We start from the raw sequence: 21,931 nt of genomic DNA on the forward strand, positions 1-21,931 counted from the left end.
ATAGCACAGTAATATTCCCTCACCATCATATACCACAGCTTGTTTAGCTATTTCCCAATTGATTGGCATTCCTTTGGAAAATCAATATTCTGAGGACAAAACTGAGTCTCATTTCGTGTATAGGTATACCTTAGGCTACTCCCTAGGCCTTGGGTTCCTGTCTGAAGTGGGATTTCGATGCAGGTCTTTCTGACTCCACGTTCCAAGTTCTCCACACTGTACTACCCATCTGTGGGAATGCTACAGGAAAATATTTTAACTAGACAGATTGGTCCAGGGGTTCTTAGCCTGGTGTACATCATAGACTCCAGAGGGGTCCATGATTTTGTTTTTTGTTTGGTTGGTTTTTTTGGTGAGGCAATGAGGGTTAAGTGACTTGCCCAGGGTCACACAGTAGTGTCAAGTGTCTTAGGCCAGATTTGAACTCAGGTTCTTCTGAATCCAGGGCCGGTGCTTTATCTTCTGCACCACCTGGCTGCCCCCGGGTCCATGATTTTGGATGGGAAAAAAATTACAGCTTTATTTTTGCTAACTTTTCGCTTTTGTTTAGCATTCCCTTCAGTTATTCAAAAGCATTCCTCTGAGGACATAGTCTTTCCAGACTGCCAGAGAGGTCCAGAACCCCTAAAAGGTTTAAAAACGTCTGATCTAATTCAATCTCCTCATTTTACAGATGGGCAAATGAAGGCTAGAGCTGGGGGTGTAGCCACTCCTTACTTCTCCAAGGTCACACACAAAGTCAGGAATCCCATTCAGGTCTAATGATTCCTACTCATGACAGGTAGCTAGAGTCAGAAAGAGCCTAGTTCAAATGTGACTTCTGATTCTAACCAACTGTGTGTTTAATCAGTGCTTCTCTTCCCTAGTTCTCTCCATTACATAACTTGTGTTTCAGATCACGTGGACTGCGGCAGCTGTGCTCCAAAGCCTTCCCTACACTTATCCCCCTGAAAATCAAGAGATCTTGGTGAGCTACCTCCCCCTCTGCTTGATCACTGTTCAGATATTTGAAGTCTGGATCCCTCTCACCACTGGGGCTTCCATCTTCTTTGCTGATTCTGATGCCCTGAAGGTATGTGCCCCTGGAGGTAAAAGCAAGGTCTGTACTCCTATAGGCAAAAGCAGCAGAGGAGAACAGTCTGGGGAAGCCCATCTTAAACCTAGAGGCTTATTGTGTTTTTTTTTTAATTTATTTTTGTTTGTTTGTTTTGTTTTGGTGAGGCAACTGGGGTTAAGTGACTTGCCTAGGGTCACACAGCTAGTAATTGTTAAGTGTCTGAGGCCTGATTTGAACTCAGGTCCTCCTGAATCCAGGGCCCATACTCTATCCATTGTGCAACCTAGCTGCCCCGAGGCTTATTGTTAAAGGCAAACATCTCACATTGGGCTTATGGGTGCTGGGGGCTTGATAACATCATGTTATCCCATGTAAAACTCTGCTGTAAGTCATTGTATCTGTAAAGACGCTTTCTGTTGCCCGATCTCTGCAGACAATATAGGGGCATTTTCATGGGACTGCAGGCCAAGGAAGGCATCCAAATACACTGAACTCACTGCTGTGTGAGTTCCCTTTCTTTTCTTCTCCTCCGTCCCCAACATTATGGTTGGGGGACCTTGTATCTGGGGATGGACATTAAGCTTACCTGGAGAGAGAATGAGAATACTCAATTTGGAATCAGATAATCTAGTTTTTAATCCTGGCTAGATGACCTCGGCCAAACCCCTTCTCCTTTGTGGATATCAAGTTTTCTCATTTGTTAAATGAAGGGATTGAGTTTAATGATCCAATCCAGCTAAAATAAACATAGTATAGGAGAAAGATCACCTCATCTTGAATCCATGGATCTAAGTTCAAGCCCCACCTCTGTTGCTTTCTACCTGTGTGATCTTGCTTACTTTATCTCCTTGGTTTCTTCATCTGTAAAAGTGGGAGAGGTAAAGGCAGAGGGGAACAGGGCTGGATTAAGTGACTTCTGGTTTTTAATCTCTTGCATTTCCAAATGCCTACTGGCCATTGGGAACCAGATGGCCCATAGACATCTTTTTTTTTTTTTTTTTTTTTTTTTTTTTTAGGCAATGGGGGTTAAGTGACTTGCCCAGAGTCACACAGCTAGTAAGTGTCAAGTGTCTGAGGCCGGATTTGAACTCAGGTACTCCTGAATCCAGGGCTGGTGCTTTAACCACTGCGCCATCTAGCTGCCCCGCCCATAGACATCTTAAACTCAGTATGTCCAAAACTGAACTTATCTGAACCCAAACCTCCCCTTCTTCCTACATTCCCTATTACTCCTAAGAGTACCACCATCCTCCGATCACACAGGATCACAACCTAGGTATCATCCTTGACCTCTCCTTCACTCTCGTCTCCCCTCCATCCAATTGGTTACCAGAGTCTATTAATTCAACCTCTTCTCTTCTTCCTCCTGTAGCCCCTCCTTCTTTCCTTTACTTCGTGAGCTTAAACAATCTATGACCCTTTAGTGATAGAAGTGAGGTTGGGGAAGGTGTAAACACCATGTGGGCAGCCACTCTGGGATGGTTTGTGGAAGATGAACTCATCAATAATTTTTGAGGCCTATCTCATACTGAGCTGGGACTTCTGCTTGAGGAGAACTCAGAGTGTTAATCTTATGGCCAGCTATGTTGTAAGTGTTCCTGGAGGTAGGGGATGTGGAAAAAGCCTAGGGCTGGGGGTGGTTGGGTGGTGACAGAAGACCTGGGTTCTAGTTCTGTTCTGCCACTAACTCACTGAGTGAGCAGAAGCAACTCATTTTCCCCTTGATAACCTGTTCTTCTATCTATGAATGAGAGATTTGGACCAAGTTTTCTCCAAGACGTGTCCTAGCTTTGACATCCTGTTTTTGAGTTGTCTTCCAGCTCTAGAATTCCATGTCCTAAAGATTTCCATCTGATTCTGTCTTCTATATTCTAAGGTCCTCTCCTTCTGATGTTCTATGTCCTAAGGGACTCTTATGGCTCTAACATTTTATGATTTCAAGGTCCCAAAACACTACCTTAGGGATGGAGAGGCAGTGATGGCTATGCTTGGGAGTAGCCTCGCCAGAACTTTCTGTAAGTTCAAGGATTCATATACCCAGGAGAGGAGTTGTTTGGGTCCTGATAGTCTGAAACATAGAGGCCTGAGCTATGCTCAACTACCCAGGTGTATTGGAGCTGGCCACCAATCCAAAGTCAAGGCTTGCGATGAAGGCAAGACCTGACAATTTCTACACTTTGTTGAAGTTGGAAGCCAAAATGGATGTTAATGTTGCCCCTAGCTCTGACTATTCAAATGAAATGTATTAGGATGATGCCAAAAATGGATTCCCAGAGTCTATTCATACTGAACACAGAATGTTAGAGATGGTATTGACCTGAGAATAGATGGGGAAGGATGTTACAATTTACAGTGTCAGTGCCCAAACGACCCACAGAACGCAGAATGTCTAAACTGGGAAGGATCTTAGAGCATAGTCAACAAAAAAGTTATTGTGTCAGGGGGCAGCTAGATGGCACAGTGGATAAAGGACCGGCCCTGGATTCAGGAGTACCTGAGTACAAATCTGGCCTCAGACACTTGACACTTAATAGCTGTGTGACCCTGGGCAAGTCACTTAACCCTCATTGCCCTAAAAAACAACAACAACAACAACAACAAAGTTATTGTGTTTATTAAATGCTTACTAGATGCCAGCCACTGTACTAAGTGTTGGGGGTAGAGGGTGTAAAAAGGAAACAAACAACGCCAAAAAAACCCCAAAAAAACCCAACAACAAAAAAACTAGTTCCTGCTCTCAAGGAGCTCACAATCTTTAAAAAAAATATATATTTTTATTTATCTGAAAACAAAATGCCTTATAAAAGGAAAGGCAGCTAGTAAATAATGTTTAAATAGAGTAGGAGAGGGTGGTGCAGTGGATAAAGCACCAGCCCTGGATTCAGAAGGACCCACATTCAAATACGGCCTCAGACACTTGACACTAGCTGTGTGATCCTGGGCAAGTCACTTAACCCTTATTGCCCCACCAAAAAAAAAAAATAGAGTAGGAGACTCCCAAGGGTAAGTGAAATGTTAGCCAGATCTTTTTTTCTTTTACATGTAAAAACAGTTCTTAACATTCATTTTTTAAAATGTTGAGTTCCAAATTTTCCTCTTCTTTTCCTCCCTTCCTTCCCCCTCATTGAGATGGTAAGCAACTTGATATAGGTATTATATATGTGCAATTATACAAAACATATTTCCATATTATTCATGTTGTGAAAGAAAACACAGACTCCCTCCCCCCCAAAAAAATAAAGTGAAAAATAGTATGCTTCAGTCTGCATTCAGATTCCATCATTTCTTTCTCTGGAAATGGATAGCATTTTTCATCATGAGTCCTTTGGAATTGTCTTGGATCATTGTATTACTGAGAATGAGCTCACAATCTAATGGAGGAGACACCATGTAAACATCTACAGATAAGTAAGATACATATAGGATAAATTGGAAATAATCAATGGTGAGTAGGTACTAGCAATGAGGGGATTAGATAAGGCTTCTTGTAGAAGATGGGATTTTAGTTAGGACTTGAAAGATGCCAGGGAAAACAGGAGGCAGAGATGAGGGAGACCATTCTAGGCCTGGGGGACAGCTAGAGACAAGTCCCTGAGCCCAGAGATGGAGTGTTGTGTGAGGGGAACAGCTGGGAGGCCGGTGTCACTGAATCACTGAGTATGTGTGGGTTAACAAGGTTTAAGATGACAAAAAAGGCAGGAGGGAGCCAGGTCATAAAGGGTTTTTGAGGCAGAGGATTTCGTACTTGATCTCTGAGGTAAAAGGGAGTGATCTTTTAGAGGAAGAAGAGAAGAGGGATTGGGACAAAGCTTGGAGGGATCCTCATGGATAGTGGGAATAGCCTTGAGGAAGAAAGAGCATAGAAGGCTAAAAAGGTGCAGTCATGTAAAAGGAGAACAGCTTCCAGAAAACTTAAAGAGAGGAGAGTATCAAGGAAAAGGGAGGGGGGGAGGAGGGGTGCGGGATCGATAGTGTCAGAGGTTGCAGAGAGGTCAAGGAGACTGAGGCTTGAGAAATGGCCACTGGATTTGGCTTTTAAGAGATCATTGGATATAGAACATCAGACCTATAAGGGACTTTATGATCTAAAACATCAGGTCCTTAGAACCTAGAATGACAGAGCTGGAAGGGCCATTAGAATACAGAGCATAAGATCTGGGAGGGCCCTTACAACACAGAATGTCAGAGCTGTGAAGGACCTTAGAACAGAATGTCAAAACTAGGAGGGTCCTTAGAACACAGGCTGTTAGAGTTGGGAGGGCCCTTAGAACATAGGATGTCAGAACAAGGAGGGTCCTTAGAACACAGAATGTCAGAACAAGGAGGGTCCTTAGAACACAGACTGTCAGGGCTGGGAGGGCCCTTAGAACACTGAATGTCAGGGCTGGAGGGGCCCTTAGAACACTGAATGTCAGGGCTGGAGGGGCCCTTAGAACACTGAATGTCAAGGGCTGGGAGGGTCCCTCAGAATCTGGAAAGTCAGACTGGGGAGAGGTTTTAGAACATAGAAAACTGATTGTCAGTGGGATCTTAGAATATATTCTATGCAATAAAATAAAACAAGCTTTTACTTAGTACCTAAGTATATGACTGTCCTTGGGGCCAAGAAAGATAGAAAGTTGAGATAAGATAATGTCCTTGTCTTCATGGGGGTCACCATCAAATAGGGAGAATAAGATACCAAACATACAGCTACACTACATAAAAATTACACATGGAAAGTGTAACAGAAAATCTCAAAAGAAAGTTTGATGTGAGGGCTGAGTGGGCAAGGCTGTCACTAACCAAGGGGGAAGGGGTTTGGGCATCTGAACATCCTGGTCCTAGAGAAGGTGGCATTTGAAATGGAATTTCGAATAAAGGTAGGAATTTGACAGAGACATTTGAGGTTCAGGAAACGGTGTGAATAAAACCATGGAGGTATGAGAGTCCAGGACATAGTTAGGAGAAATAGAGCCTAAAATTAATAGGTTGGAGTTATATGTGATAACATGATTGGGTGGTATCAGCTTATGCTGAATATCACTTTGAATATAAAACATCAGAGTGTAGAGGAACCTTTGTCTCTTAGATCCTGTTTGATCCCTTTCTTTTGGATAGTAAAACTGAGGCCTCTAGAATGGATTAAGAACTTGTCCAGAGGCTAGATGGTGCAGTGGTTAAAGCACCGGCCCTGAATTCAGGAGTACCTGAGTTCAAATCCGGCCTCAGACACTTGACACTTACTAGCTGTGTGACCCTGGGCAAGTCACTTAACCCCCATTGCCTACAAAAACCAAAAAACCAAAACAAACAAGAACTTGTCCAAGGCTATAGATATAGAGTAAGCCAGCAGCAAGGCTGAGACTCTACTTGAGGCCTTCTCATTCCCAGCCTATGGATTTTTCCATGACTCCTTGCTAATTTCCTGACCTTCATTTCATCACGACAGGTTCAGGGATCTCTTATAAACACACTGCGGGAGGTGAGACCTACTACCTTCCTTGGAACCCCCGCTGTCTGGGAAGAGATACAGGAGAAACTGAAGTCAGATCAGATGTCAGCCACCCCATGGAAGAAAACTGTGATTGATTGGGCCAGGAAAGTGGGATTAAAAACCAATTTGAGACGTGATGAGTGAGTAGGAAATCCTTCAGTCACTTTTTCTTTCTCATTCTTTTATTCTCTCAACATTCATTCCACACACATTTATTAAGCACCTAACAGTATACAGAGAGAGCATTGTGCTAGGGGTTGGGGGAGGTACAAAGATAGATCAGGACACACTTCTCTGCATCACCAGCTGCTTTCCACCTGGGAGGTTCATAGACATTTTTTTTTTTTTTAGTGAGGCAATTGGGGTTAAGTGACTTGCCCAGGGTCACACAGCTAGGTTCATAGACATTTCAAATTTAGCAGATCCAAAAGGAAGCTCCCTCAAAAGGTACCATTCTACTTATCTTCAGCATCATCCTTCTAGTTACCCAGATCTGCAATTTTGGAGTTGTCTCTGTTCTTTCCCCACCCTCATTCCTCCTTACATGTCTAATCAAGGGTCAGGTCCTGTTCATTTTTCTCATTCATTTTCCTTCCACTCATATGGCTGTCAACCTAGTTCAGGCTCTCAGTTTGTCTGGTATGACCTATTACAGAAAAGGAAGGAAAGAAGGAAGGAAGAAAAAAAGGATGGGAGGAAGGAAGGAAGGAAAAAAGGAGGGGTGGAAGGAAGGAAGCTATTCCCCACTTGATGGACATCCCCTCATTTTCCAATTCTTTGTGATCACAAAAAGAGCTGTTATATAAATATTTTTGTAGATAGAGGTTTTCCCCCTTTTTCTTTGACCTCTTTGGAATACAGACCTGGTAATAGTATTGATGGGCCAAAGGTATGCACAGTCTAATAGCCCTTTGGGTATAGTTACAAATTGCTCTCCAGAATGATTGGATCAGTTCACAACTCCAGTAACAATGCATCAGTGTCCAAATCTTCCCACATCCCCTCCAACATATCATTTTCCTTTCTTATTTTATAAGCCAATCTGAGAGGTGTGAGGTGGTACCTCAGTTTTTTTTTTTAATTTGCATTTCTCTAATCAATAGTGATTTAGAGAGTTTTTTCCTATAAGACTATAGATAGCTTTGATTTCTTTACCTGAAAACTGCCATTTATCAATTAGGGAATAAGTTGTCTTATAAATTTGAATCAGTTCTCTCTATATGTGAGAAATGAGACCTTTATCAGAAACTGGCTATAAAAATTTCCCTCTACTTTTCTACTTTCCTTCTAATCTTGGAAGCATTAGTTTTGTTTGTGCAAAACCTTTTTAAATTAATGTTATCAAAATTATCCATTATATATCACATATGCTCTGTGTCTCATTTGGTCATAAATTCTTCCCTTCTCCATAGATCTGACAGCTGAACTATTCCATGCTCCCCTTGTTTGCTGATGCTATCACCCTTTATGTCTAAATCATCTATCCATGTTGACCTTATTTTGGTATGCTATGTAAAATGTTGGTGTAGACCTAGTTTCCACCAAACCGTTTTCCAGTTTTCCCAGAAGTTTTAGTCAAATAGTGATTTCTTGTCCCAAAAGCTTGGATGTTTGCATTTATCAAATACTAGATTATTATGGTCATTTATTACTGTTGTGTACCTAATCTATTCCACTAATTCATCACTCTTTCTTAGCCAGCGCCAGACTGTTTTGGTAGTTTCTGGTAGATTGATTGGTATGACACTAAAGTGAATTTAGGTGGAATTGTCATTTTTATTATATTGGCTTAGCCTACCCATGAGCAATTAACATTTTCTCCAATTATTGAGATCTGACTTTATTTGCATGAAAAGTGTTTTGTAATTGTGTTCACATAGTTCCTTGGTTTGTCTTGGCAGGTATACTTGCCAGTATTTTATATTGTTTGCCATTAATTTAAATGGAATTTTGCCCTATCTCTTCCTGCTGGAAGGTAATATATAGAAATACTGGTGATTTATGTGGGTTTATATCATGCAACTTTGCTAAAGTTGTTAATTATTTCAACTGGTTTTTTTGTTGATTTTCTAGGGTTTTCCAAGTATACCATCATATCATCTGCAAAGAGTGATAGTTTTTTCTCACCGCTGATTCTAATTTCTTCAGTTTCTTTTATTTTTTGTCTTATTGTTATAGCGAGCATTTCTAGTACAATACTGAGTAATAGTATGATAATGGACATCCTTGCTCCACCCCTGATCTTATTGGGAAGGCTACCTTATCCTCATTATAGGTAATGCTAGCTGGTGGTTTTAGATAGCTAGTACTTATCATTTTAAGGAAAATTCCATTTATTCCTATGCTTTCTAGTATTTTTAATAGGAATGAGTGTTGTATTTTGTCAAAAGCTTTTTCTGCATCTATTGAGACGACCATATAATTTTTAATTTTGGGGTTTTTTTGGTGAGGCAATGAGGGTTAAATGACTTGCTCAGGGTCACACAGCTAGTAAGTGTCAAGTGTCTGAGGTCACATTTGAACTCAGGTCCTCCTGAATCCAGAGCCTGTGCTTTATCCACTGAGCCACCTAGCTGCCCCGATAACCATATGATTTTTGCCATTTTGCAAACTGACATGGTCAGTTATGCTGATAGTTTTCCAGATGTTGAACCAGTCCTGCATTCCTGGTATAAATCCCACCCAGTCATAGCATATGATCTTCGTGATCTATTGCTGTAATCTCCTTGTTAGTATTTTAGTTAAAAATTTTGCATCACTATTCATTAGGCAAATTGCTCTATAGTTTTCTTTTTCTATTTTAGCTCTTCCTGGTTTAGGTATTAGCACCATATTTGTATCATAAGAGGAATTTGATAGGACTCCTTCTTTGCCCATTTTTCCAAATAGTTTTAGTAATAGTAGAATTAACTGTCCTTCAAATGTCTGGTAAAATTCACTTGTAAATCCATCTGGCCCTGAGGAGTTTTTCTTAGGGAGCTAGCTCACTGATGGCTTGTTCAATTTCTTTTTCTAAGGTAGGGCTATTTGATTATTCTAACCTGAGCAATTTACATTTTTATAAATATTTATCCATTCTACTTAGATTATTAGATTTATTGGCATATGATTGGGCAAAATAGTTCCTAATAATTGCTTTAATTTCTTCTTCACTGGTGGTGAATTCATCCTTTTAGTTTTTAATACTGGTAATTTGGTTTTCTTCTTTCTTTTAAAAAAATCAAATTAACCAATAGTTCACCCCCACACCCCCCATAAAACCAGCTTAGTTTCATTTATTACTTTAATTATTTTCTTACTTTCATTTTGTATTAATCTTTCCTTTGATTTTTAGGATTTATAATTTAGTGTTTAATTGGGAATTTTTAATTTGTTCTTTTTCTAGGTTTTTTGTTTTTAGTTGCATGCCCAATTCATTGTTCTGTTCTTTCTCTATTTTATTGATGTAAGCATTTGGAAATATAAAATTTCCCCTAAGGATAGCTTTGGCTGCATCCCATAAATTTTGGTATGTTGCCTTGTTGTCATCATTCTCTTTAATTAAATTATTTATTGTTACCATGATTTGTTCTTTGACCTACTCATTCTTTAGGATTAGATTATTTAGTTTTAATTAAATTGTAATATATACTTTTATGGCTTTTTATTAAATGTGGTTTTTATTGCATTATGGTCTGAAAAGGATGCATTTAATATGTCATCTTTTCTGCATTTTTGATGAGTTTTTTTTTATGGTTTTATATATGGTCAATTTTTTGTGAAGGTGCTATGTATCACTGAGAAAAAGGTATATTCCTTTTTATTCCCATTCAGTCTTCTCCAGAGTGCTGTCATAACCAACTTTTCTAAAATTCTATTCACCTCCTTAACTTCTTTCTTATTCATTTTATGGTTAGATTTTTCTAGTTCTGAGAGGGGAACATTGAGGTCCTCTACTAGTATAGTTCACACACACACACACACAAATATAAATATATATATGTGTATGTATATATATATATGCACATACCATCATATACCACTGATCACAGTCCAACTGAAATTACAGAAGGTAACAGAGACAATATAGTATCTAATTATTAAATAAATAAAAAAGAAGTGTCTACATTGTTGCCCCTTTCTGAGATATGATGTTCTTCAGTTCAAGCTCAACGGAATTGGAGGGTGGTTAGCTACTGGACACTTGAAATGACCTGAAGGCATTTCAGTCAATGAGCATTCATTATTAAATGTCTACTATGTGTTTAAGTGCTGTATTAAGCATAGGGAATACACAGAAAGGCAAAACACAGCCCATACTCTTAAAGAGCTCACAGTCTAATAAGGGAGACAACATGTAACAACTATCTACAAACATGATACATATATACACATATATGTGTGTATAAACACATACATATGCATATATAATAAATTAGAGATAATTTCATAGGGAACATGTCATTTGAAGATTAAAGAGAACTGGGAAAAAGGCCTCTTTTAGAAGGTGAGACTTAAATGAAATCAGAAAAGCTAGGAGGCAGAGATAAGGAGGGGGAACTACCATCCCACCCCTACCCCCACCCCCACCCCAGGGGAAGAGCAGCCAGTGAAAACACTGGAGACAGTGTTTTGTTCAAGGAACAGCAAGGAGACAATTGTTACTGGATTGAAGAGAACATGTGTAGTTAAGGTGGGATGGGGAGTAAGTTTTGTAAGAAGACTGGAAAAGGTCTCAAACTCAGTTTGTCCAAAACATTACTCATTTTTTTCCTCCTCAAACCCACCCCCTTCCTACTTTCCCTATTTCTGACAAGTATACCACGATCCTTACAGGCACCCAGTTTTGTGATCTTGAAGCAGCCTTTACTGTCAACCCAGATATTAATTGCTAAATCTTGTCATTTCTATCTCCAAAAAACCACTTTTATCTCACCCTCTCCCTCCTTTTGGATTCAATTCCCACCCTAGTTGGGGCTTTCATTTTTTTTTCTGGACTCTTTATCAAGAGCCTGACTCAATCTGTCTTCCACATAGTACATCTATCTGGGACAGATGCTGTCCACTTTTTTTTTCCTTAATGGGAGACAGAATACTTTAGTGGTAGGAACATTCAATCTAGAATGAGAAAGTCTGAGTTCTAATCATGACTCTGACATTTAGTACCTGAGTGACTTTGGGAAAATCACCTCACCACCTTGGGCCTCAGTTTCCCCATCTATAAAGTGAGAGGTTTGGACTATATGACTTCTAAGGTCCTTCTCAGCTCCTTTTCCCATCAATATTATTCTAGTAATGCTATACAGTTGTGAATTATGAAATGCCCCCTTAGTTTATCACCTCTCACCTGTTTTATTGCAGTAGCCTGCTAATTGGTCTTCTTACTTCTTCAGATCCATTCCCCATCTAGCTATCAAACTGATATTCCTAAAGCACAGATATGCCCTTGCTATTCTGCTGAGCAAAAACCTGCAAGAGCTTCAACTTACCTCTAACATGAAGTATAAACTCCTCTGTTTGGCATTTACAGTCTTTTATCGTTTGGCACCAGATTCCATGTTACTTTTGCTATATGGTGGGCAAACTGGCCCACGTGCCATTTCTTGTACCTGACATCCCATCTCCAGACCCTGTTCCTTTTCAATGTCTGTCGGCTTTCCTCAAGACCACAACACTCTCTTTACTGTAACTACCAGAATTCCTGCTTCCCATCTCTTAAATGCCATTCCTTGAAAGAGGCCTTCTTGGCCTCTCCCCTTCCAGTTGTTATCTCTCTCACCCACACTTAACTTGCATTGTAATTACTTTGTATATAGTTTGTATTTACTTAACTTTGTGCATATTGCTTCCTCAAGGTCAAGTGCAAACTCCTTGAGGCCCGGGACTGTTGAATTTTTGGCTTTGTGCCCCAGAGCCCAGCACAGTATTTGGCATATGCTAGCCATTTAACAAATGTCTTGTTGAATTGAATTGAATGAAAACTGAGGGATGGCCAAAGGGTGATGGACAGGTTCAAGGCAGGAAGGAGCAGGCTGCAAAATATTTAAAAATGAAGAATTATCCCAGAAAAGTAGTATTTGATGAATCATCAGAGAAATGCCCATCTGCAAAAAGGAATGATCATGTAGTGACCAAAACCACTGTAAAATCCATATGTTATCTCCCTTGGTATCTGTACCAGGTCAAGAGAGCTAAGGGAAGGTTTGTATGTGAAATCACATTAAACATATTTCTGCATTAGTCATATTGAAAAAGAAGAATCAGAGCACAAGGGAAAAACCTCAAAAAAGAAGGGGGGGAAAACAGCCCCAAAGTAGAAACAGTATAGTTCAATCTGCATTCATAATCCACAGTTCTTTTTTTCTGGATGTTGAGAACATTTTCTATCATGAAGTTCTTTGAAATTGTTTTAGATTGTTGCACTGCTAAAAAGAGCCGAGTTTATCACCATTGTTCATCACACAATGTCGCTGTCACTGTGTATGATGTTCTCTTGGTTCTGCTCCTCTCAGTCAGCATCAGTTCATGTAAGTCCTTCCAGGTTTCTCTGAACTCCTCCTGTTAATTATTTCTTTTCTTTTCATTCATTCATTCATTCATTCATTCATTCATTCATTTTTGCAGGGCAATGAGGGTTAAGTGACTTGCCCAGGGTCACATAGCTAGTAATTGTCAAGTGTCTGAGCCCAGATTTGAACTCAGGTCCTCCTGAATCCAGGCCTGGTGCTTTATCCACTGTGCCACCTAGCTGCTCCTCTCATCATTTCTTTTCACATTGATGTTTTTAAAAACTTTGTGTTCTAAATTTTCTTCTTCCCTCCCTCCTCGACCTTCCTTATGAAATCAGGCAATTCAATCTAAGTCATACATGTGCAGTTAAGCAAAACATCTTCACATTAGTCAGGTTGTAAAAGAAAATAGACAAAATAACTTTAGAAAGAGGATCTAACAAATAAAATTATACTTCAGTCTGTATTCAGATACCATCAGTTTTTCCTCTGCTGATGGTTTGCATTTTTCATACATCCTTCTGATATAATCCTGCTCATCATTTTCACAGTTACTATTGCTAACTGTATTACCCTCTATCTTATTCCCTCCCCTTGATATTTACTGTATTTTCTATCTTCCTTCCCCTATCCCTCCTCAAAAGTGTTTTGCTTTATACTGCCCCCTCCCCCATCTGTCCTCCCTTCCTTTGCCTCTCCCCCTCCCCCCCCCCATCTCCTTCCCCTCCCACTTTCCCTCAGGGCAAAAGTGTGTATGTTATTCCCTCTTTGAGCCAATTCTGATGATAGTAATGTTCACTCACTCCTCCACTCCTTCCCCATCTTCCCTGCCACTCTATAAGCTTTTTCTTGTTTCTTTTATGTGAGCTACTTTTCTCCAGTCCACCTCTCCCTTTCCCTTTCTTCCAGTGCATTCCTCTTACCCCTTCACTTTATTTTAAAGATGTCATCATTGGTTAGCTAGGTGACACAGTGGACAAAGCACCAGCCCTGCACCCAGGAGGCCCCAAGCCCAAATCCAGCCCCCGACATAAGCTACCCCATCCTCCCTGCCCCACAAAAACCAAGGATAAACAAAAAATAAATGCTTTACAGATATCATCCCTTCATATTCAATTCATACCTGTGCCCTCTAAGTATATTCCTTTCAGCTGCCCTAACACTGAGAAAGTTCTTATGAATTAGAAGTATTATCTTCCCATGTAGGAATGTAAACAGTTTACTCTTTTAATATCCCTCATGATTTCTTTTTTCTGTTTATCTTTTTATGCTTCTCTATGGTCTTGTATTTGAAAGTCAAATTTTCTATTAAGTTCAGGTCTTTTCATCATGAATACCTGAAAGTCTTTTTCATTGAAGTCCCATTTTTCCCCCTGAAAGATTATACTCAGTTTTGCTGAGCAGGTGACTTTTTGGCTGTAATCCCAGTTCCTTTGCCCTCTGGAATATCATATTCCATGACCTCTAGTCCTTTAATGTAGAAGTTGCTAGATCTTGTGTTATCCTTACTGTAGCTCAACAGTATTTGAATTCCTTTTTTCGAGGTGCTTGCAATATTTTCTCCTTGACCTGGGATCTCTGGAATTTGGCTATCATATTAGTGGAAGTTTTCCTTTTGGGATCTCTTTCAGGAGGTGATTGGTGGATTCTTTCAATTTCTATTTTATCTTCTGCTTCTATAATCAGGGCAATATTCCCTGACAATTTCTTGGAAGATAATATCTAAACTCTTATTTTTATCATGGTTTTCAGGTAGTCCAATGATTTTCAAATTCTCTCTCCTGGATCTGTTTTCTAGGTCAGCTGTTTTTCCAAGGAGATATTTCATATCAACCTCTATTTTTTTATTCAGTTGGATTTGCTTTACTGTGTCTTGGTTTCTCATAAAGTCACTAGCTTCCATTTGTTCAGTCCCGATTCTTAGGCAATTATTTTCTTGAGAGAGCTTTTCTATTTCCTTTCCCATTTGGCTTTTCAAACTGTTGACTTTTTTCTCATGAATTTCCTGCATTGCTCTCATTTCTCTTTCCAATATTTCCTCCATCTCTCTAAATCTTACTTCTATCTCTCCTACTTTCTCTTCAAAGTCTCTTTTGAGTGCTTCCATGTCCTGAGACCAATTCATATTTTTCTTGAAAACTTTGGATGTTGAAGCTTTGACTTTGTTATTATCTTCTTCTTCTGAGGGTGTATTCTGGTCTATATTTCCCCCAAAGAAGCTCTCTATGGTCCGCAGTATTCTTTGCCTACTCATCTTGACCTGGAAACAGATGACTGATTGAAATCTGATTCTCTATGGTCAGAAGCTTGGTGTGCCTGTGCCCCTCCCTCACTAGGCCCCCACCACTCGAGTCAGCCCACTGGTTTAGAACCAGGGTGCTTTGCCCCACCTCTGGAAGAGACCACAGCCACTTTACCCTGGCCAACCACTGAACCCCCTCACTGGTCTGCGAGCCAACTCTCAGAAGAAGCTGCTAGTGTCAAAGATTCTGAGGCCCAGTCTGTTCTGGGTTGGTTCTTCACCACATGCTGAGCTCCTCTCAGCCGAACAGCAGGTGATCCCAGTTGCCATCTTTGGCTGGAAAATAGTCTCACTCTGTTCTTATGTGGGTTAGGTTGCTCTGGGAGTTGTCTTATGGCATTATTTTTGGAGTATGTGGATGGGTTTATTGGGAGCTTGGAAGAGTCACAGCCTTTCCTCCGCCCCACTAAGGGAAGGTTTATAACACATTGTGTTAAGTCCCTGTCACAGATTTATGGGAAGACATAAGTAAGAGTCAAAGGACTAGGAGAACATGGTTCCACTAAATTATCAGTAAGTTAAATCTTTTTCCAAAATCATAAAAAATGAAATAATATATTTGCCTCAACTACAGCAAAAAAAAATCATAAAAAATGAAATAATATATTTGCCTCAACTACAGCAAAGAGGAACATTTTTATCAGTTGAGAGGAAAAGAAAATATTGGAGACAAATATCAATGAATTTATACATAAATAAAAGGATTCTGCACATCCAAAATCAATAGGAGTTGATGTGAAACAAATATTTGCAACAAATATGAGATACACGTGATGATATAACACTAATGTATACTCCCCAGTGGTCAAATGACACAGACAATATGAAAAAGGAAATATAAATTAACAATAATATAAAAGGATATAGAAATTCCCTAATAATCAGAGAAATACAAATCAAAACCACCTTATAATGTCTTACATCCACCAGAAGGACAAAAGTAGCAACAAATGATAAGATTCAAAACTGACGTGGCTGTGGGGAAATAGGTATTCCACAGTATTTTTGGTGGGGCACTGGACTGATGCAAACTTTTGGGAGGAGAATATAAAAATGGACATTTATAAAGTGTTTGAAGCTTTAACAAATACTTCATATATATAATACTTCGCACTTGCTTAGCACCGTGCCTTACTTAATTACTTAATAAATGTTTATTGATTTATTGGTAAGTATATTCTATAGAGTACCTGCTAAGCAGGATTTTTCAATCATGTATTTTTACTCTCCTACCCTATGACTCATAACTTAGATGGATTTCCCTGAAAAAACATCTTTGTTCTAGGAAGTTGTGACAAATGAAACTCTAATTCATCTCTCTCCACCCCAGAGACAGTGCTCTGGAAAAATGCTAAATATTTAATTTTCTTTTTCCTCTCCTTCAGAGTTCCTCTAAAGTACACCCAGGCTTAAAAGACAAAGTAATGTTTAAAATAAAGAAACATTTTGAGCAGCGAGGTGCCATAGTGGATAGAGCACCAGGTTTGGAGTCAGGAAGACCTGAGTTCAAATCTGGTCTTGGATACTTACTAGCTGTGTGGCCCTGGGCAAGTCACTTAAAGGATGATACCATCAGCAAATTAGGGGAGCATGGAATAGTTCATTTGTCAGATCTATGGAGAAGGGAAGAATTTATGACCAAACAAGAGAGAGAGCATTATGTGATGTAAAATGGATAATTTTAATTACATTAAATTTAAAAAAGGTTTATTCTGGAGAGCAATTTGGAACTATGTCTAAAAGGGCTATAGAACTGTGCACACCCTTTGATCCAGCAATACCACTTCTAGGTTTATATCCCAAAGACATCCCAAAAAAGAGAAAAAGTTCTATTTGTACAAAAATATTCATAGCAGCTCTTTTTGTGGTGGCTAAGAATTGGAAACCAAAGGAATGCTCAATAATTGGGGAATGATAAACAAGCTGTGGTATATGATAGTGATGGAATATTATTGTGCTATAAGAAATGACAAGCAGGATGACTTCAGAAAGGCCTGGAAAGACTTGTATGAACTGATATATAGTGAAGTAAGCAGAACCAAAAGAACGTTGTGCAGAGACAGCAATATTGTTTGATGAAGAACTGTGAATGACTTAACTATTCTCAATACAATCATCCAAGACAATCCCAAAGGACTATTGATGAAACATACTATCCACCTCCAAAGAAAGAACTGATATTGATGGAGTACAGATGAAACATGCTATTTTTCACTTTCATTTTTTCTTTTATTCAACTTTTCCTGTATAAAATGACCAATATGGTTAATGTTTTACATAATTGCACATGTATAACCCATATCTGATTACTTACTGCCTCAGGGAGAGAAGAGGGGAGAAAGGGAAGGAGGGATAAAAATTGGAACTTAGAACTATAAATAAAAATGTTTATTACTTTAAAAAAATTTTAAAATGATTGTTATGTGTTAACCTGTATACATAACTTATATCCAATTGCTTGCTGTCTGGGGAGGAGGAAGGAAGAGAGAGAGGGAAAAAAATTTGGAACTCAAAATCTTACAAAAATTAATGTTGAAAACTATCTTTACATGTAATTGGGAAAAATAAAATACTGTTATGTGAAAAAAAGAAAAAAGTTCTATTAAATTATATAAAAAAAATTAAAAAGGTTTTGCACAAACAATTCTGCCAAGATTAGAAAGAAAGCAGAAAAGTGGGGGAAAATTTTTTTTTTACAGTAAGTTTCTCTGGTTATTTTCAGAAGAGTTGCTAGGGAGTTCATACAGTAGGAGTTTCCTAAGCTCAAGAGATCACAGGTGGCAATGGAATAAAACGTTACATAACTGGGGCAGCTAGGTGGTGCAGTGGATAGAGCACTAGCCCTGGAGTCAGGAGGACCTGAGTTCAAATCCGACCTCAGACACTTAACACTTACTTAGCTGTATGACCCTGGGCAAGTCACCTAACCCCAATTGCCTCACTAAAAAAAAAAAAGAATGTTACATAACCATAAAAAGTAATAAATGTGAATAAAAGGAAATAGGTAAATCAATCAATATGTGTTTATTAAGCACCTACTATGTGCTAAGTGCTGGGGATACAAAAAGAGGCAAAGGACAATCCCTGCCCTCAAGGAATTTACACTCTAATGGGGGAAGAACAACATGCAAACAGATATATACAAACAAGCTATACATGGGATAAATAGGAAATAATTAACAGAGGAAAAGCAGTAGAATTAAGAGAGGTTGAGAAAGGCTTCCTGTAGAAGGTAGGATTATAGTTCACACTTGAAGGAAGCCAAGAAAGCCAGGAGGTGGAGATGAGGAGGGAGACTTTTCCAGGCATGTTGGACAGTTATAGAGATATGGAGTATCTTGTCTGTGGAATAGCTAGGAGGCAAGTGTCACTGGGTCACAAAATATGTAGAGAGGAATAAGGTGTAGAAAGACTGGAAAGTTAGGAAGGAGCTAGGTTATGGAAGGTTTTGAATGCTAACAGAGTATTTTGTATTTCTTCCTGGAGGTGACAGAGAGCTGCTGATGTTTATGGATTTGGAGGGTGGCATGACCAGAACTGCAATTTAAGAAAATCATGTCAGTTACTGAATAGAGGATGGACTAGAGTTGGTAGAGACTTGAGGTAGGCAGACCCACCGGCAGCTATTGTAGCGATCCAGGTGTGAGGTGATGAGCGCCTGGATCAGAGTGTTGGCAGTATCAGAGGAGAGAAGGGAGCATGTTCGAGAGATTTTGCAAAGGTGAAATCAATATACTTTGGCAAAGGTTGAATATTGGGGGTGAGAGAATGAGAATTTCAGGATGACTCATGGGTTGTGAGTCTGAAGAATTGGAAGGATGGTGTTGTCCTCTACAGTGATAGGGAAGGTGGGAGATGGGGAGGGAAAGATAATACAGTTGTTTTGGATATATTGAGTTTAAGATGTCTATCGGACATCCAGTTCAGGATGTCCGAAAGGTAGTTGGAGATGTGAAGGTGGTTGGAATAGCATAGGTAGATCTTAGAATCGTTACCGTAGAGATGGTGATAAAATCCATGAGAGCTGATGAGATCACCTAGTGAAGAAGTACAGAGGAAGAAGAGAAGAACCCTGAGGGACACCTCTGGTTAGGGGGTGTGATCTGGAAGAGGACTGAGCATAGGAGAAAGAGAAACAGCATTCAAGTAGGTAGGAGGGAAACCAGGAGGGAGTGGTGTCCCGAAAGCCCTAGTGAGAAGATAGTATCATAGGTAACTCTGGAGAGCGGTTTGGGTGGGATGATAAGGTCAGAAGTCAGATTATAAGGGGAGAATGAGAGAGAAAGTGGAGGCACCCATAGGCTTGGTGGACTCAAAGACTTGAGCATAGGAGATATAGAATGATATCTAGCAGGGATGGAAGCATCAAGTGAGTTTTTTTCAAGATGGTGGAGACACGGACAAGGAGTCCGATAAATTCCCTGGATTTGGAGTCAGAGAAGTGGCTTTAACTTCTGACTCGATTAGTTCCTGTTGTGGCACATGAAAATACAGCATGACTGAGGAAACAGAGATTCTTCAGGCATCTTTTACCTGCCGTACTATGAGACTTTGAGGCAAATCATTGGTTTTCTCATTAGACAAAATGACTTCTAAGGTTCCTTCTTGTCCTAGTTTGAGAAAGAGCTGGGTGTAGTTTATAGAGTGTTGGAACTGAAGTTGGGAAGAAATGGGTTAAAATTTTGACTCAGACACTTAGTAGCTATGTGACCTGAGCCTTGGTTTCCTTACCTGAAAAATGGCAATAGTCATAGACTTACCTCATCAGCTGTGTGACAAGTCACTTAAACTTATATAAGCCTCACTTTCCTCACCCCAAAAATGGAGATAATAATTGCATCTGCTTCACAGGGTTGTTGTGAGAATCAAATCAGATAAATGCTTTGCAAACCTTAAAGCTATATGAGTTTTTCTGTGATAATTTAAGGTTTTCAATAGACTTTACAAATATTATTTGAACCTCACAACAACCCTGAGAGGGAAGCATTATTATGACCCCCCATTTTACAGATGAGGAAATGGAAGCAGACAGAGGTTAAATGACTTGCCCAGGGTCACATATCTAATAAGTGTCTAAGGCTGGATTCAAACTCAGGTCTTCCTGACTTGAGTCCAGGGATCTATCCACTGTGCCAGATATCTTTTAATCCATAACTCTAAAATATTCTACAAATCTTTCTAGCCTGCCAGCCCCTCATCTTTGCTTCTTTTAAAGGACCTATGCTCCTGTTGGCTACCGTGTGGCCAAGAAGCTGATATATGAGAAGGTGCGCCGCATTCTGGGCCTTGACCGCTGCCTCCAGTTTCTGACCACAGGTTCTGGCCTCTCCAGGGAAATTCAGGAGTTCTTCATGAGTTATGACATCACCCTGTTGCCGATGTATGGGATGACAGAGTGCACGGGACTTCATTCTGTCTCCAGTGAGAGAGACTACAAGTTGTTTAGGTATTGAGGCTATGGCTGGGAGCCAGAGGCCACTTTAACTCCCCCCTCTCCCCCCCAACCAAAACCTAGGAGAGTTAACAGGAGAGACAGGAACCCAGTGTGTGGGGGGTGGGGGGTGATGGTGGTGATGGTGGAGGCTGTTGCTGGTGTTCTGACCCTCCGATGGTCCCAGAGGCTGGATGGAAGGAAAAGAGGCAGGTTCTCATTCTTGCTCTATATTTCCTCATCAGCAGACTGGGGACGTTATTTCTGGCCTTGCCAGGTTTTTGGCTATAAAAGCCTGCATGAACCGGGAGAAGCACTGTCCAGAGCAGTAAGACACTTTAGGGGAAACAGGGAAAAGAAAGGAGCATTACAGGAAAACAAATGAAGCCTGGAGGAGAGTGTTTGATAAATCACTTTTTTCCTCCAGTCCAACCAAGTACCCAAGAACTGCATTAGACTGTCTTGTACCCGACGGGAAGGACACAGTTCTTATCATTTTGGAGCTCATGGTCTAATAGAGAGAGAAAACCCAAACAAAGGGAAGGATGACAATACCCAAGCTTTAGCTATGGGAGTATCCAAGAAGAAAGTGGCCATCAACTGGTATATGTAAGAGAGGGAAGGGGAGGGTAATCATGAGCTGGGCCTTTAAGGGTTGGTTAGTCTTTTAGGTGACCTATGATTGGTTTAAGGTCTATGAAAATGCCAGGGTTTTCTTGGTTATGGGCAAAGAAATTGTATGAGTATCTTGGAGTTCTGGATGGGATAATGGTAGTGAAAGTGTTTCTGAAGAGTATTTAGTCCTACTGATGCCCAGAAGGGTTTGTTAGCAGGGCTGACTCAGTTTCCTGATCTATAAAATGGGGAGAATACTATTACCTATTGCTTAGGGTTGTTGTGAGGACTAAATGAGATGTTTTTAAAAGCTTTTTTGCAAACCTTAAAGCACCATGTAAGTGATAGGTATTATTAATCTTCAACAATATTGCAATTGTTATCAACACTGCAAAAACTTATAACAAACTGTAGCCTTTAACACGGTTGAATAACCTCTTCTCCTGCTCATGCTCTTTTCTGGTTTTGAATGACCCTTCTCTCTTTGGTTCTCTTCTTCTCTGCCTGCCCACTCCTCAGCATCCTTTGCTGAATCATCATGTCACATCCTCTAATGGCAGAT

General features: G+C 39.9%; 1 protein-coding gene across 1 annotated transcript in view; it reads left to right on the top strand.

The window, feature by feature from the left end:
- Nucleotides 1-21,931, top strand: part of LOC122745429 (long-chain-fatty-acid--CoA ligase ACSBG2-like) — a 57,678-nt gene that overhangs the window by 26,733 nt on the left and 9,014 nt on the right. The window contains 4 exon segments of the mRNA XM_043990732.1: nt 896-1,072; nt 6,489-6,673; nt 11,739-11,744; nt 20,539-20,769. Of these exon segments, the coding sequence (XP_043846667.1) occupies nt 896-1,072; nt 6,489-6,673; nt 11,739-11,744; nt 20,539-20,769 (599 nt within the window).

Source organism: Dromiciops gliroides, chromosome 1 (assembly GCF_019393635.1).
Source record: "Dromiciops gliroides isolate mDroGli1 chromosome 1, mDroGli1.pri, whole genome shotgun sequence".
In the NCBI taxonomy this organism is placed as follows: Eukaryota; Metazoa; Chordata; class Mammalia; order Microbiotheria; family Microbiotheriidae; genus Dromiciops; species Dromiciops gliroides.